Source organism: Phaseolus vulgaris, chromosome 3 (genome assembly GCF_051622355.1).
Source record: "Phaseolus vulgaris cultivar YP4 chromosome 3, ASM5162235v1, whole genome shotgun sequence".
NCBI lineage: Eukaryota > Viridiplantae > Streptophyta > Magnoliopsida > Fabales > Fabaceae > Phaseolus > Phaseolus vulgaris.
In genome coordinates, this window is record NC_143500.1 from 46,668,148 (window position 1) to 46,683,758 (window position 15,611).

General features: G+C 29.4%; 1 protein-coding gene across 1 annotated transcript; it reads right to left on the minus strand.

Moving 5' to 3' along the window:
- Positions 1–11,614: 11,614 nt before the first annotated feature.
- LOC137808104 (uncharacterized) lies at positions 11,615–13,296 on the minus strand. Its single transcript, XM_068609053.2, has 3 exons — positions 12,221–13,296; positions 12,046–12,117; positions 11,615–11,887 (listed from the first exon to the last, which is right to left on the minus strand). Exons 1-3 carry the CDS (start codon positions 12,893–12,895, stop codon positions 11,882–11,884), a joined length of 753 nt encoding a protein of 250 aa, XP_068465154.1. The 5' UTR covers positions 12,896–13,296; the 3' UTR covers positions 11,615–11,881.
- Positions 13,297–15,611: the final 2,315 nt, after the last annotated feature.

Here is a 15,611-nt window from a genome sequence, read left to right on the forward strand (position 1 = left end):
GTTTGTTTTATGATAATTAGTTTAACATTTCTTCCGTTTAAAAATGAAAAAAAATATCTTCTACAAATGTCAAAAAAAAGTATTCCTAACAATGTTGGTGTTGTTGGCATTGTTGGTACCTTCGGTTTTCAAGTTTGAATTGTAAATTTTAATATATGATGTTAATTTTCGTCTATATTGTAATTTTTACATTATCAATTACTTAGAATTATATATAAATAGGATTTCTCTCTTTAACTTTCTTCCATATTTTTTCTTTTTTATTCTTATATCAATATTTGATTTTATTTCATTATTATGGACATTGCGTCATTTTCTATATTTTTCAAAAAATTTAAATTTTAAATTTTCAAACCCTAAAGCTTTTTCGAAACACTTCAAAAATTTTAAATTTTAATATTTTCAAAGATTTTAAATTTATTTTTTTCAAAATTTTTAAATTTTCAAACCTTAAAGACTTTTCGAAATTCAAATTTTTAAATTTTCAAAATATTTTCATCTTTAACTTTCTTTATATTTTTTTTCTTTCTATTTTATCCTTATATCAATATTTGATTTTATTTTATTATAATGGACATTGCGTCATTTTCTATTTATTCAAAAAATTTAAATTTTAAAATTTCAAACCTAAAACATTTTCGAAACACTTTAAATTTTAAATTTTTTAAAATTTCAAACCCTAAAGCCTTTTCGAAACACTTTAAATTTCGAAATTTTAAAATTTCATATTTTAAAATTTTCAAAATTTTTAAATTTAAAATTTTCAAAATATCAAAATCTTTAAATTTAAAACTAAATTGAAGGCTTTATAAACCCATCAAACATCTTTTTCATTTTCCAGAGTTTGAATAAGCGAGGAAGAAGTTTTCCATTTGATATAATGAGAAATTTTCCATTTGATTTTGTCATACCTTACCATTTTAGTTAGTTCAACCAAAGAATTTACGATCGTATTGGTACATGCTTTTTTTTCATGTTGATGTTCGTGTTGTTTCTTTTCTCTCTCTCTTTTGAGTTTTATCTTCTGTTGAGTGAAAATTAGTGTTGTCCTTTTTGTTGTTGATTGGTTGTGGATGTTCGGAGTTTTCTGCAGTGGCTATGGATCGTTGATTGGAAAAATCTCTAGAAGCTTTGGTGTTTACGGTATGTTATGTGAAAATCTCTCCAAGGTTTCTTTTTTTTTTTTCAAGGAACAAAAGAAGTTGACAATTTATTGGCTTTGGTTTTGTTTCATAGTATGCAATATACTGATGTAAGTTATTGGGAAGAAGAATTTGTTGAAGACCTTCTTGAGCATCATAAGAGGTTTGTTTTCTGATAATTAGTTTAACATTTCTTCCTTTTAAAAATGAAAAAAAAAATAATCTTCTACAAAAAAAACAATCGATGATAATTTCCCAATACATAGACTTTAGGAGAAACGAGATCTGATTGTATTTGAAATTATGAATGTCGTTACCTTGGGTATACATATTTGAGTTATTCACAAATTAAAATATTTGTATACAATATATACCATAAGTTAGAATCAATGATCATCTTGTGTTTTAAATATTACTCGAAGATTGTAACTTTAACAACAAAGAAACCACAATTTCTCTCCTTTTCTTTTCTTCATCCAGCAGTTCTCCTTCAAGGAAGACATCAAGGTATTGCTTTATCAAGTTCCAAAATTGAAAACTGAAGGTACCAACAATGCCAACAACACCAACATTGTAAGGAATACTTCTTTTTGACATTTGTAGGATACCAGTTGGGAAAAACTTTCTTGGATATTTTCAATTCCATATTGTAAGCATACTAGTCCAAATCTCCATCATGAACATGACCCATGCTTTCTACCGACCCATCACAACGTAGTACCAGTACATAAATGACCGAAGAATAACAAGTTGACCCTCATTGACACTTCTTTATAAAGTCTTACAACTTGATCCCCAAATATCAGAAGCCATCTGGTTTTGCTGCAGCAAGTTCAACCTCACTAGAGTGCACACCATATGCAGTACCAACAATAGAGCACTTCAAAAAGTTCATCTTCAAGTTGGTCTCTCCATCCAAATTCATAATCTCCATTTTTTTTTGGCAGATCATCTTGTTGCAAAATTTCAACTGATTTTTTCTCACAATCAACCTGTTGTTCCAAGAAAATACAAACATGGTTGTTACAAAAACAACCATGTTTGTATTTTCTAAGAACAATAGATTGATTATGAGAAACAACAATCAGTTGAAATTTTGCATCAGGATCATCTGCCAAAAAAAAATGGAGGATATGAATTTGGATGGTGAGACCAACTTGAAGATGAACTTTTTGAAGTGCTTTATTTGTTTTACTGCATATGGTGTACACTCTAGTGAAGTTGAACTTGCTGCAGCAAAACAGATGACTTCTGATATTTTGGAGATCAAGATGTAAAGTTTTATAAAAAAGTGTTAATTAAGGTCAACTTGTTATTCTTGGGTCATTTCTTTACTGGTACTATGTTGTGATGGGTCGATAGAAAGCATGAGTCATGTTCATGATGAAGATTTGGACTAGTATGCTTGCAATATGGAATTGAAAATATCCAAGAAAGTTTTTCCCAATTGTTATCCTACAAATGTCAAAAAGAAGTATTCCTGGCAATGTTGATGTTGTTGGCATTGCTGGTACCTTCGGTTTTCAAGTTTGAATTGTAAATTTTAATATATGATGTTAATTTTTGTGTATATTGTAATTTTTACATTATCAATTACTTAGAATTGTATATAAATAGGATTTCTCTCTTTAACTTTCCTCCATTTTTTTCCTATTTTATTCTTATAACAATATTTGATTTTATTTCATTATTATGGACATTGCGTCATTTTCTATATTTTTCAAAAGCCTTTTTGAAACAATTCAAAAAATTTAAATTTAATTTTTTTCAAAAATTTTAAATTTTCAAACCCTAAAGCCTTTTGGAAATCAAATTTTCAAAAATATTTTCATCTTTAATTTTTTTTCTTTCTATTTTATCCTTATATCAATATTTTATTTTATTTCATTATTATGGGCATTACACAATTTTCTATTTTTTCAAAAAATTTAAAATTTAAATTTTCAAACCTAAAACATTTCCGAAACACTTAAAATTTCAAAAATTTTAAATTTTAAAATTTTCAAACCTTAAAGCCTTTTCAAAACACTTTAAATTTCAAAATTTTAAAATTTCATATTTTTAAATTTCAAAATTTTCAAAATCTTTAAATTTAAAACTAAACTGAAAGCTTTATAAACCTTTTTCATTTGATTTCGTCATATCTTACCATTTTAGTTAGTTCAATCAAAGAGCTTACTAACATATTGGCACATGCTCTTTTTTCATGTTGATGTTCAGGTTGTTTCTTTTCTCTCTCTTTTGATTTTTATCTTCTGTTGAGTGAAAATTAGTGTTGTCCTTTTTGTTGTTGATTGGTTGCGGATGTTCGGGGTTTTCTACAGTGGCTATGGATTGTTAATTGGGAAAATCTCTAGAAGCTTTGGTGTTTATGGTATGTTATGTGAAAATCTCTCCAAGGTTGCTTTTTTTTTCAAGGAACAAAAGAAGTTGACAATTTATTATTGGCTTTGGTTTTGTTTTAGAGTATGCAATATACTGATGTAAGTTATTGGGATGAAGAATTTGTTGAAGACCTTCTTGAGCATCATAAGAGGTTTGTTTTCTGATAATTAGTTTAACATTTCTTCCTTTTAAAAATGAAAAAAAAATCTACAAAAAAAAACAATCGGTGATAAACAAGATCCGATTGTATTTGAAATTATGAATGTCGTTACCTTGGGTATACATATTTGAGTTATTCACAAATTAAAATATTTGTAGACAATATATGTACCATAAACTAGAGTCAATGACTATGTTGTGTTTTAGATATTACTTGAAGATTGTGACTTTAACAACAAATAAACCACAATTTCTCCCCCTTTTCTTTTCTTCATCCGGCAGTTCTCTTTGAAGGAAGACTCAAAGTATTGCGTTATCAAGTTCCAAAAGTGAAAACCGAAGGTACCATCAATGCCAACAACACTAACACTGCAAGGATTACTTTTTCTTTTTACATTTGTAGGATAGGAGATGGGAACAACTTTCTTGAATATTTTCAATTCCATATTGCAAGCATACTAGTCCAAATCTCCATCATGAACATGACCCATGTTGTTTACCACCCCAAAACAACATAGTACCGGTAGATGAATGACCCAAGAATAACAAGTTGACCTCCATTGACACTTCTTTATAAAGTCTTACATATTGATCCCCAATATCAAAAGTCATATGCTTTTCTGCACCAAGTTCAACCTCACTAGGGAGCACACCATATGCAGTACCAGCAATAGAGCACTTCAAAAAGTTCATCTTCAAGTTGGTCTCTCCTTCCAAATTCATATTCTCTATTTTTTTGGCAGATCATCTTGTTGCAAAATTTCAACTGGTTGTTTCTCAATAATCAACCTGTTGTTTCAAGAAAATACAAACCTGGTTGTTTCTGTGAACAAGTAAATACATAAACAACTAGGTTGTTTTTGGACTCTATAATGCGTTAATTTTGTTATTGCCATAACTCTGATACACTACATATTTTTGTTGCAATTCTGATATGATATCACAGATTTGTTGCTATATGCACTAATTCATACTGGTTTTCAATGATGAAAAACTCTGATGCAAAGAGGTTTTTCTTCTTAAAAAATGAGTGAGGTATTATTGATTCTCAAACTCTTTCTTAATTTTATTTTTATCCCTCATATTATTCTATTTGTGAAGACAAATAGAGAGAAAATATTTATAAATGCGATTATTTACCACTTATTATTATATGATTGGTGGTACACTTATCATTCAACAAATTGTGAACAAATCGTGTTTCACACAAATCTACTTTCACATTTATGCATTATATTAATTTATGCTAATTTATAATGATTTGTGCATATGAAGTCACAACACAAATATTGTCTGATATATATATATGGTAGGTGTTATAGCATGTATTTGCTAATTCACCTTACACTTCAGTTTGGAGGTAACCTTGATACTCCCTCATGCCATCTGATGCAGAGCAACACTAGTAACACCAACACCAGGAGAAAGTTGGAATGCTGAAGCAGAAGCTCTCATATTACATGAATTTATTCTCTTTATAAGTACCATCAGAATTTATATTTTAAAAAACTAAATTCGTACAATAAGTTATTTTACATGATACATACACTCACTATTACACATGAACCATTATTTGACAAGTGACTACTCGACTTGTAAATAGAAAAAAAAAAGTTTAACCTAACACATAATATATATTACAATATTTGTTAACATTTCATTTTTAACACAATTAGTTCACTTTGTTTATATTTAAATATATTATTTTTATTTTATAATATCAATTAAATCACTCATAAATTTTTCTCATTTTTTTCACTTTTTTTTTTTAATTTAAACAACATATTTTTTACCATCTTTGTCTCTTTTTTTCTTTCTCTTTTACATTAATGTTTAAGATTATTATATGATATTTAAGAAAACAACATATGAATTTCAATTTTTGTATTATATTTTATTTTGACTGCTCCAATGTTTCCCACTGCATGCAGGCAAATCACCACTTGTCAGTCAATTTTGAAAATGTGGTTTGATTATTAAGACACAGAAAAAAAAGACAACATATAATATGTATGGCCATTGTTTTGTTAATAAACCCAAGTATGCTGACAACTGTTCTGTGTACTGTTAGTTCTTATCTGGTTGGTGTCAAAACTCACCAACAAATAAAATGAGTATAGAAGACCAAATCAAGTGCCAGAAGTTGTCTCATGACAGAAATTTGAATCAACCTCAAAACCTATATCCTATTTTCTTTTCTTTTTCCTCTTCTTTTGTTTCATATTTAGATGCCATGGTAGTTACCATAGTTAATGATGTCCCAAGTTTTCTAGCAATATTATTTTGAAAAGAATCCAAACATCTTGGAGAGACTAGAAAGAATAAAAAAATTGAGTTCAAGATGAGAAAAACACAGAGATGTCTGTACTTTCTTTGTTATATAGTAATATTGGAAATAAAAATTGGTACGTGGGTTGAATTGAAAATCCACGAAAGTATTATACATCAATGTCTTCATCACCTTAAAAAATTCATGAAGTTTCAAGGATTTGATTGTAAAATTGTTTGATGAATAATATTTATGTTTCTTATAAAAAAAATTATGTGTAATTCATTGAAATTATTTTAAAAATAATTTATCAAAATATGTATCTTTTAATACTGTTTGACCTTTTATAAGTTTTAAAAATGTAAGTTAAGTAGCTATGGATTTAGTTGTCCTCTTAGAAAATTTGATTACTCTAATGGAATACTATACAACTTGATTATATTATTTAAAAGTAAAAATGAAATACCATAATTTATAAAAAGAAATTATTAACTTTTAAAAAAAATAATATCTTAATCTAATCTGCTATTTTTTTTTAAAAAAAAAATATCTATATATGTTAGGTGAGAATTAACACTCCAAGAAAATCATAAAATAGAAACCAATTTTTAGATACAAAAATTAGAGACTAAACAAACTTTGATTTCTAAATTAGTTTTCATTATTGTTAAATAGTTTCTAAATTGGTGTTTAATTAGCAATTAAAGTTTTTGCTACCAATTATGTATCAACGTGAATATATATATATATATATAAATTATTTTTAAACTACTTAACATATTTTAAATTTGAATTCTTTTTAGGTGAGGGTGATACATTATGTGTTTATTTTATGTTTTATAATTACATACATAAAATTCAACCTTGTAAAGATGTGGTCTGATAGTGACTCAATGGCATGATGCATTATAAGTCTGTCTAACAAATTCTCGTTAGGATGGTTGGCGTGTTGGTGATGCTCGAATGTCCACAAGTCTCCTTCTTTCAAAGTTGGTAGTCGGTCGAGTACCAGCGATTGCACTCTGACGCTTAAGTCAGTGTTCAGTTTAGGGATGTGTTATGGTGAGATTTGAAAAAGTACCTTTCTCCTTTGTCCAGCCCCTTTATATGAGTTTGTTTCTTGTCTCTATTTGTTACACCTTGGAGATATTGCATCCCTACTTATTCATTGTTAATGATCATTATTAATGATATTTGTTATTCATTTAACGCTCATGAAGGTTATTAATGATGCTTATTATTTATTTAATGCTAATGATAACTACTACTAACACCCATTACTTATGATGCTCTTTATGTTGTTACTTATTTCAGACGGTTGGTGTCAGACTCGTCCTATACGGACCGATACATTATATGTCAAAAGACATTTATTTTTTATAATTTTTCTTAAAATTTAATTTATATTAAAAGTATTTATTCATTTGTTATGAATTTTATTTGTATAAAAATAAATATCTATCGTTTGTGATTCTAATTATTATTATAAATAAAATTTGTCAAATAGGTAATTCAAAATTTCCCTCAAATTGAAAACATTTCCCTTTTTTTTAATTTTTAAAATAAATAATTATATTTATTAAAATAATTATAACCGAATAACTATCAATTCAATTGCAAATTTTCATTATTTCAACATTTAATTCAATGAATACATTTAAAACATAACTTAATTATAGAAAAGTTAAATTAAAACATTATAAGAATGCATTTAATTAACCACTTTTTTTATACCAAACAACTTTAAACATCATTTACTAATTTTATCATGTTTAAATTAACTTAATAATATATAAAACATTAAATTAAACCAGGAAAGTATTGCTGAAGAAGATGACATTAACATATAGCAATCAATATTATGTGATACCGTAAAACAAAATAATTAAATAAAACTTAATTTTAGAGAAAAAAATAATTTATTACTGTATTAATTAAATTAGATATTATATTACAAAATTAAAAATATATATTGTTATATAAATTAATTTTTATTATTAATAAATAGTTTATAAATTAATATTTAATTAGTAATCAATTTTAGAATATAAAATATTTGATAACTAAAATCTTATAACTAATTATATATCAATTTATAAACTATATTAATAGTGATATTTATATTTTACTTATATTTGCAAAATTGTTATATTTGAATTTGTTGCTCGATTGTTGTCCAATAAAAAAATCTCAATTTATTTTATATTCTTACGTGATAATAATTACATTAAATAAGAAACTATGCGTAATCATTTTATTTTATACTTAATTCATTTAAAATCATATTGTTTCATATCCAAAATATTAACAATATTTTGTTGTCTATTTAAAGATTAATTTTAAAAAAAAACTATTGTATTGTCATATAATTGAGGTAACTATATCATCAATATGATTTTCATAATTTAATTATATATTTTGATTCAAGATAGTAGATAATTTAAATGGAAGTCTAGCTACAATAAGTATCAAACAACATTAATAATGCGTATGGAAAAAATAACATGTATTTGAAATATGTAATAATAAAAATAACAATTGTATATAATATATTTTTATCACTGTCTTTTTATTTGTTTACTTTATGTTGAATAATTTTTATAAAGAAAAAATATAATTTAAATGGTTTTCTATTACTAATTTATGTTATAAAATTCGTAGACATATTTAAGCTATATTTATCAAGTTGCTACTTAAAAAACTATAAACGACTTTCTTCATATATATATATATATAATCAAAATTTTCAAATTTATATAAAAATTTGAAAAAGCTATATAATAAAATCTCTACATGTATAAAATAGTTTTACTCAACCAAAATATATATATATATATATTTATTAGCCTTACACTTAAATTACATGGATTAAATTAAATATGATAGCAGACGCATTAATGAAAGAATTTAAGGACAGATTGTATAGTGCTAGTAACCACATAAATTAATGTTTTAACTTTTGTTTTTTTTATAGTTATCATTTATTAAGACAATTATATTTAAGGTGTAACAACACAATAAATGGTGTCATCTCTTTATTTAGGTATTTCACCACTTGATGAACTCACTTTTTCATTAGAACTTACACAATGACATTAAATTCCTAGTTTAAATGTATCAAATTAATATAAAAGTATGACAACTAAAAATAGAATATATCTAATTCAAAATTATTTTTTCAACTATGATTTAGGTTTAATTTTTTAAAATATAACTTTCTTGTATAATATTAAAATAACTATAATAATTATTGAAGATCCCACGTCGACTAGAGATTAAAGCATTTCATAGTATATAAGTAGATGCAAATTTTAAGAAATAATCATTTATTAGAGTGGTTAAGTTAATACTTTCTAACGGATTCAAATCTTAACTCTAAATGGGTGCAAACCTGTGCAAATTTCACATAAACATAACATACATTGCAGAGAGATAACATTGATATATTGTGAAGACTTTGTTTTTATGTTTCTTTCTATGTCATTATTTTATTATAAATTTTGCATCATGAAAGATAACAATGTCCAATGATGATAGAATAATAGATAAAAAAAACTTAACAATGTACTAATAATTAATGGAATAAAATTATCCAAACTTGTAAGCATGTAGGAGAAACACACAAAATAGAGTAGGAAAAGAATACATGAGTCATAATTTTAACATGAAAACCCTCAATATAAGAATAAATACTGTGAATAGTCTAAATCTAAGAAATAAATTCACTGGTCATCCAAATCAAATAAATAAATTCAGTGTGGAGAATAAAAGGTATAAGAGTATCCAACAAGTACATAAACAATGCATACAATTAATTAAAACGCAAAAACAACAGTACTTACAAAAAGAAAGAAAATGAAAAATTACCAAATAGAGATAGTAAACTATCTTTCTCACCCTCTCAAGAGGTCTAATCAATAATTCAACTTTGAAAACAATGAACAAATTCTTACAAATTTCCTGGGTAAAATTTACCTAAATAATAAATTCAGAATTGCAATTTGAAAATCTACATTCTTATAGGTATGCAACAATAACAACAGTTTTTCTTATTCTCTCCTATTTGTTACCAAGTTTTTCTTAGTCTCTCCCTATTTGTTACCTTATTTCGCACCCTTAACCCTAGTTTAATCTCTTTTTAATTAAATAAATTTACCTTACACAGTAATTAAATGTTTATTGTCCACGTAAAAGGAGAAGAACGGCATCCACATGGTGTTAAAGTTGCAACGATGGCTGTTAGTGGAGAGAAGAAGGGAACTTCCCTATCCTTTTTTAATATTCACTAAATATGTAATTCTTGTTGTAAACCTTTTATTTATTTTTAATATAATTTTCAAGTACCATTTCTTTTAAATCACAGTTTTAAGAAACTAGCGAGATGAATTCAAACAGCATTCTTCTTCACCAGAAAGTAACTTCGATTGCTATGTCCAGGTGAAGTGGGAGAGCGATATTAGTAAATTTTCTCAGCATTCTTCTTCACCATAAAGTAACTTCGATTGTTATGTCCACGTGAAGTGGGAGAGCGATATTAGTAAATTTTACGAGAAGAAAATAAAGACCTGCACACCCCAAATAAAAGCAGGTTATTCATATAAATACAAGCTTATGACGATAGCTTGCAGATTTTTCTTCAAGGTAGCTTTGACTGCCGCAAATAACTACGCTGGTCATGCTATGTTTATGAAACTGATTGGACAACAGAGCTTCGTCTCATTGTTGACCAAAATCATTTTTTTCACCATCATCAACCAAGTCACAAAAAACAAATATTAACAATCAAACCCTTTTAATGGTAAAAATTATAAGGAAGAAAAAGAAACAACGAAGCTTGGATTCCAAATGCTAATCAAACATTCATATGATCAAAAGTCCACACAAAGGGTATTTCTTTTACTTTCTCCACTTTCAACTTAAACCCTGAGCCAGGAACCCTGGCTGTATCCCCTGCAGTGTTATTGGAAATGAAATTTGCGAAAGTGCACAAGTGAATAATAATGTAAACTAAATTTTTTGCCTACCCCTGAAGTCCTAATCCACAAGCGACACAGAGACCTGAATCTTGATTATTCAGGTCTTTAGCTAAATGCTGAAAAGAAAAAGGTATATTCCAGGATACAAACTCTTGTGTGCAAATAAGAATAAGCGAGTTTGCAGTTGTTCATTAAAGAATGACAGAGAGCTAAGTAGGAGTCCTGCCTCTGGTTGAACGTGTAGTGCTCAAATTTTTATAGTCGAAAATCATTTGAACAGCCAGATAACATTATATTTTATACTCCGAATCGGAACAAATGAATTTTAATCCAGTGTAGAAGCTTCTTCCCATTGATGTCTAAGATTTTGCTTGTCTTTTATGCAAAGGTGGTGATGGTTTGATTAAGGTCATCGATGCAAAAAATCAGAAGTAGTGAATCAAACCAAATAAACAATATAAGAACATAATATACATACGGAAAGGCGTCAAAAGCATGCAATCATTGCAGTTAACTTTCAACCTCATCAGTGTCTTCCATCAAAGTCGGCTTCCGGAGCCAGTAAGGAAGCATGGAGATGCAGTGCCTCCAATAAATTGAACTGATGATTTGGCTAATTAACTACAAGCATGCTACGCTAAGCCTGTCAAACATCGAAAAACCATTTGATGCATCAGAAATAATTTAAGAAACCAAGCAAAAGCTCTGAATTGAAAAGATTATCATTGTATTCGACTCTATTAATTAATCTATATATACTCATATCATATTTTTCTCTGCCCCTTGCATCTAAAACCTAGTGCTGGGAAACAACACAAGCAAGGAAACTAGCATCATCGTCATGTCGTCATTCCTTCTTTCTAAATTCCAATCCAACATTTCCTTCCCCTCTTTACAAAATTCCACACCTCTGTACCTCCTCGAATCTCCATCACTTGTCTGAATTCGCTTCACCTCTGCAAGAATCAACCACCAACTGATTAGTTTCCTCGTAAAAATCAAACAGCATGCTAAGAATCACGTATGGAATGTGAAAGCTTGTAAAAATCACATCGAAAATGTGAAAAAGCAAACAAGCAAACGAAATAAAAGACAAAGAGCGGAAAGAAAGAACCTTCGTAGGTGTATCGGGGACTCTGTAAGCATCCGCAGTTATCCCCACTAACCATAAGCCAGGGAAAACACTCTACAAAAAAAAATATATATATAAGAAAAAAGGTTTAGAAAAACAGAAGCACGAAAAAGGAGGAAGGAGGGGGAGAAAAGTGAGAGAAAGTTAAGAAGCATACATCCATTTGTTTCTGAACGTTCTTGGGCCGCTTCCTGGGCCTGCGGGCGGGCCTGGAGCCAGTCATGACGAAGATGTCCTCTTCGATCTCTTCCCTGGAAAGAGCGATCCAGAATTTCCTCTTCTCCTTCTTCTCCGCGCACTGCGTGTCCGCGAACCCTCGCAGCCGGAGCGACTTTGGCGCGGGGTTCTCGCCGTGGTGCGAAACGCCGTCGTGAAACTCTCCCACGCCGTTGTTGGCGTGGTTCCGTGAAGGACCAGTTCCGATCTCGAGCGCGGACTTGGGGAGCGCCGGTTTGCGGGGGCGCAAGTTCCACGGCTTCTGCACGGCCTCCTCGGCGTCCTCGATGTCGCGCTTCGCGGCTTCGTCGTCGGTTTCGTCGTTGCACGACGGCGGCTGAGGCGGCTCTGGTGGCGGAGGTAGCGGCTTGAGGGAGCAGGTGGGGAGTGCGAATCGGTTGCGGGTGGTCCTGGATCCAACGCGGTGGGGGCGGGAGTCGGGGTCGGAGTCAGGTTCGGAGGCATGATCGGATGAGAGGGAGGATGGGCGGCGGCAGCGGTGGTGGTGCGCAGCGTTGGTATGGTTCTTGCCGCTGGCTCCCCATTTCAAGAAGGGGAGGGCGAAGTTGTGCAGAGGCTGGGACTTCACCGGAGGCTGCGCCGGTGCGGTGGCCATTGAGAAACGCAGAAAGTTCTGGAAGGTGGAGGAAGATTGGGTGTTTGGAAACGGCGTGGTTGGGAATGAGCGTAAGAAAATGAGGAAAAAGAAGAAGAGAAGAGAAGAGAAGAGGAAGAAGTATGATATTGTATGCAAACAAAAGAGTAGAGAACAGAGATAGTTGCTTCTTCCTTCCTTGCTCACTCTTTTCTTTGTGTTTCGGTGCTTAAATTCTATTTGTTTTTCTTCACATTTTTACCCTTTACCTTTCTCTCTTATTACTTCTAATTCTCCTCTTTTTGGATTTTAGGGTCCCAATCCAGCGGCCCACTACTGGATGCCGCCCCCTTTCTCAAACCATTTATTTCCTTGCAACCGCGGCGCTCCTAACCCAAACAAAAACAAAACTGTTTAATGCCACTTTCTTCATCACTCTTTCCGTGCACATCCTAAATCTCTTTTTTCACATTTTACCCTAACTTAATACCATCTTTTCTACTTTCCCTTCTTATCAAATTAACGCCACTTTTTTTTATGCCTTTAATCCTTCTCTTAACTCACATTTGGACTTGTTGTAAATGTTAAATTATTTTATTAATTTATTATGTTCATTATCAATATCTGCATTTGTATTCAATGAAAAAATTACTTATAAAATTGCAAAGAAGAATGCCCGTTGAGAAATGCTATGCTAAAAGATATTTATTTTCATGTTACAACCTTAACATCATGATTACGCTCATGCATGAGAGTCAAGAGTTCTTGAGTAGTATGAACATTCAAACTTCCCATTTTACTTGGTTTAGTTCATTTTATCTTTAAAACATTACATTCCCTCAAGTAAATTCTCCACGCCGGAATCAACATCATCATAAATACCTTCTAAAAGCGAACAATTATGCATGAAGTAAATTGGGATGGCTTCAAGAATTAACTTCAGTCAGTTCAGAAACTCACCCTACCAAATTTCCTTTTATTTTGTCAATAATACAAGGGAAAACAATCTTCTTCCCTCACCTGGTCTAAATTGGAAAGTCAAGGTATCAGTCAATTCTTCTGGAAAACAGTAATAGAACTAAATATTTCAATCTTCTCCCCTTCACACATTTTTACAAGCTGGATATCTTAGTTTATTTTTAAATCAACAAGGAGAAAGAGTCCATTAACTTAACTTGAGAAATGGTGACTTTGGTAAAGAAAAGTTAATCATTATATTGTGTTTGCATCCGGATAAGCATTATTCATCCGGGTGGATTTTTCAATTATTTATGTTGTTTCGATTAGTGATTTACGCTGATCTACGAGCGAGTAAATGCAAGTGAAGTGAAAATAAGGATTTGTGCATATGGTTAGAGAAATTAAGAATAAGTCACGTAAACTTGTAATCATTTACATTGATACCTTTCATTTTTTGTGAAGAAAGTCATGTCACCTCTGCGTAACAATGCAGATTCTTGAGGTAAGAATACCAAGTGGGAATCGAGTTGAAACCAATTACGTGACACAAAACCCACATGTAATCATTGTGCATAACATTGTGACAAAAAAAATCGATTATGTGTGTAATTTTGAAGGGATAACTGATGTTGGTTTATGGATAATCAATTATATGTATAATTTTTAGGAATAATCGATTATCTCATCCCATAATCAATTATGGGTTCCTTTATACAACTTAATAAATTATGTGCATATCCTAATCAATTATGGAATGACATAATTGATTTGCTATGTTTATTTGGTCTGTAATCTGATTTTGAAAGTAAAGATTGGTTGATTTATGTATATATTTTGGTAACCTTTGGTTTGGATTAATGAGTTTTTTCTTGATTGCATAGGTGTGTTGTTTTTGTGTTTGTGATTAGCTATTCTTGGTGTTGTGGTGTTCATTTGCTTTGGTGCTTTGCAAAAACCTTAACGTGGTTGATAATCTACAAGGATGAGCAAGTTTTACACTTTTTTTTTGCATGAAGTTCATGTATATAATAATGACTTTGTTGATGAAGAGTTTTGAAAGCTAAAATAAAAATGTCTAATCCTTGTATGACTTGTTTTATGTGCAAATATGTTGTCTTTTATAATTGTTTGTAGATTTAGGTTATGTTTACAATTAATTTTACTGTTTAATTAATTTCTCTTTTGGTAAATAATTTATTTATTTAACTTTATATCAAAATAATAGTAACAAATACTTTAAGAATTTTATTTATTTTAAATTTATCATCAATTAAGATTATGAACCTCTATATCAACAAAATAGGATTTATGACAAAATTAATAACCTGCAACATCAACTTCATGACTTCTTAGAGTCTTTTGAATGATACATATTTCACTCTATCATTATTCTTATTTTTCTGGTACAAGATATGCATTTCATATTTCTTTTTCATATATATAACTGTAATGTACTATGTTTAATATTTATTATGCATGCACTTTATCGATAAGTTTCATTTCATCGTAAAAATCTTTACTATATTTCCAATGAACCATCTACACTTTTTTTCCTTTACGCAATTAAAAATTTATTTAATTTAACCAGACAATTTTCTAACAATCATAAATATCTTCTGTCAATTTTACATAATTCAATTTTTTTTCAAAGTTAGTTCTTACACAGTATCATAAATAATTTTTTAATTTAAAACAATTATAATCCACAAATAAATAAATAAAATTATTTTTTCAATAATTTTTAAATAGAATTGTAGAAATATTATATTTTTATTAA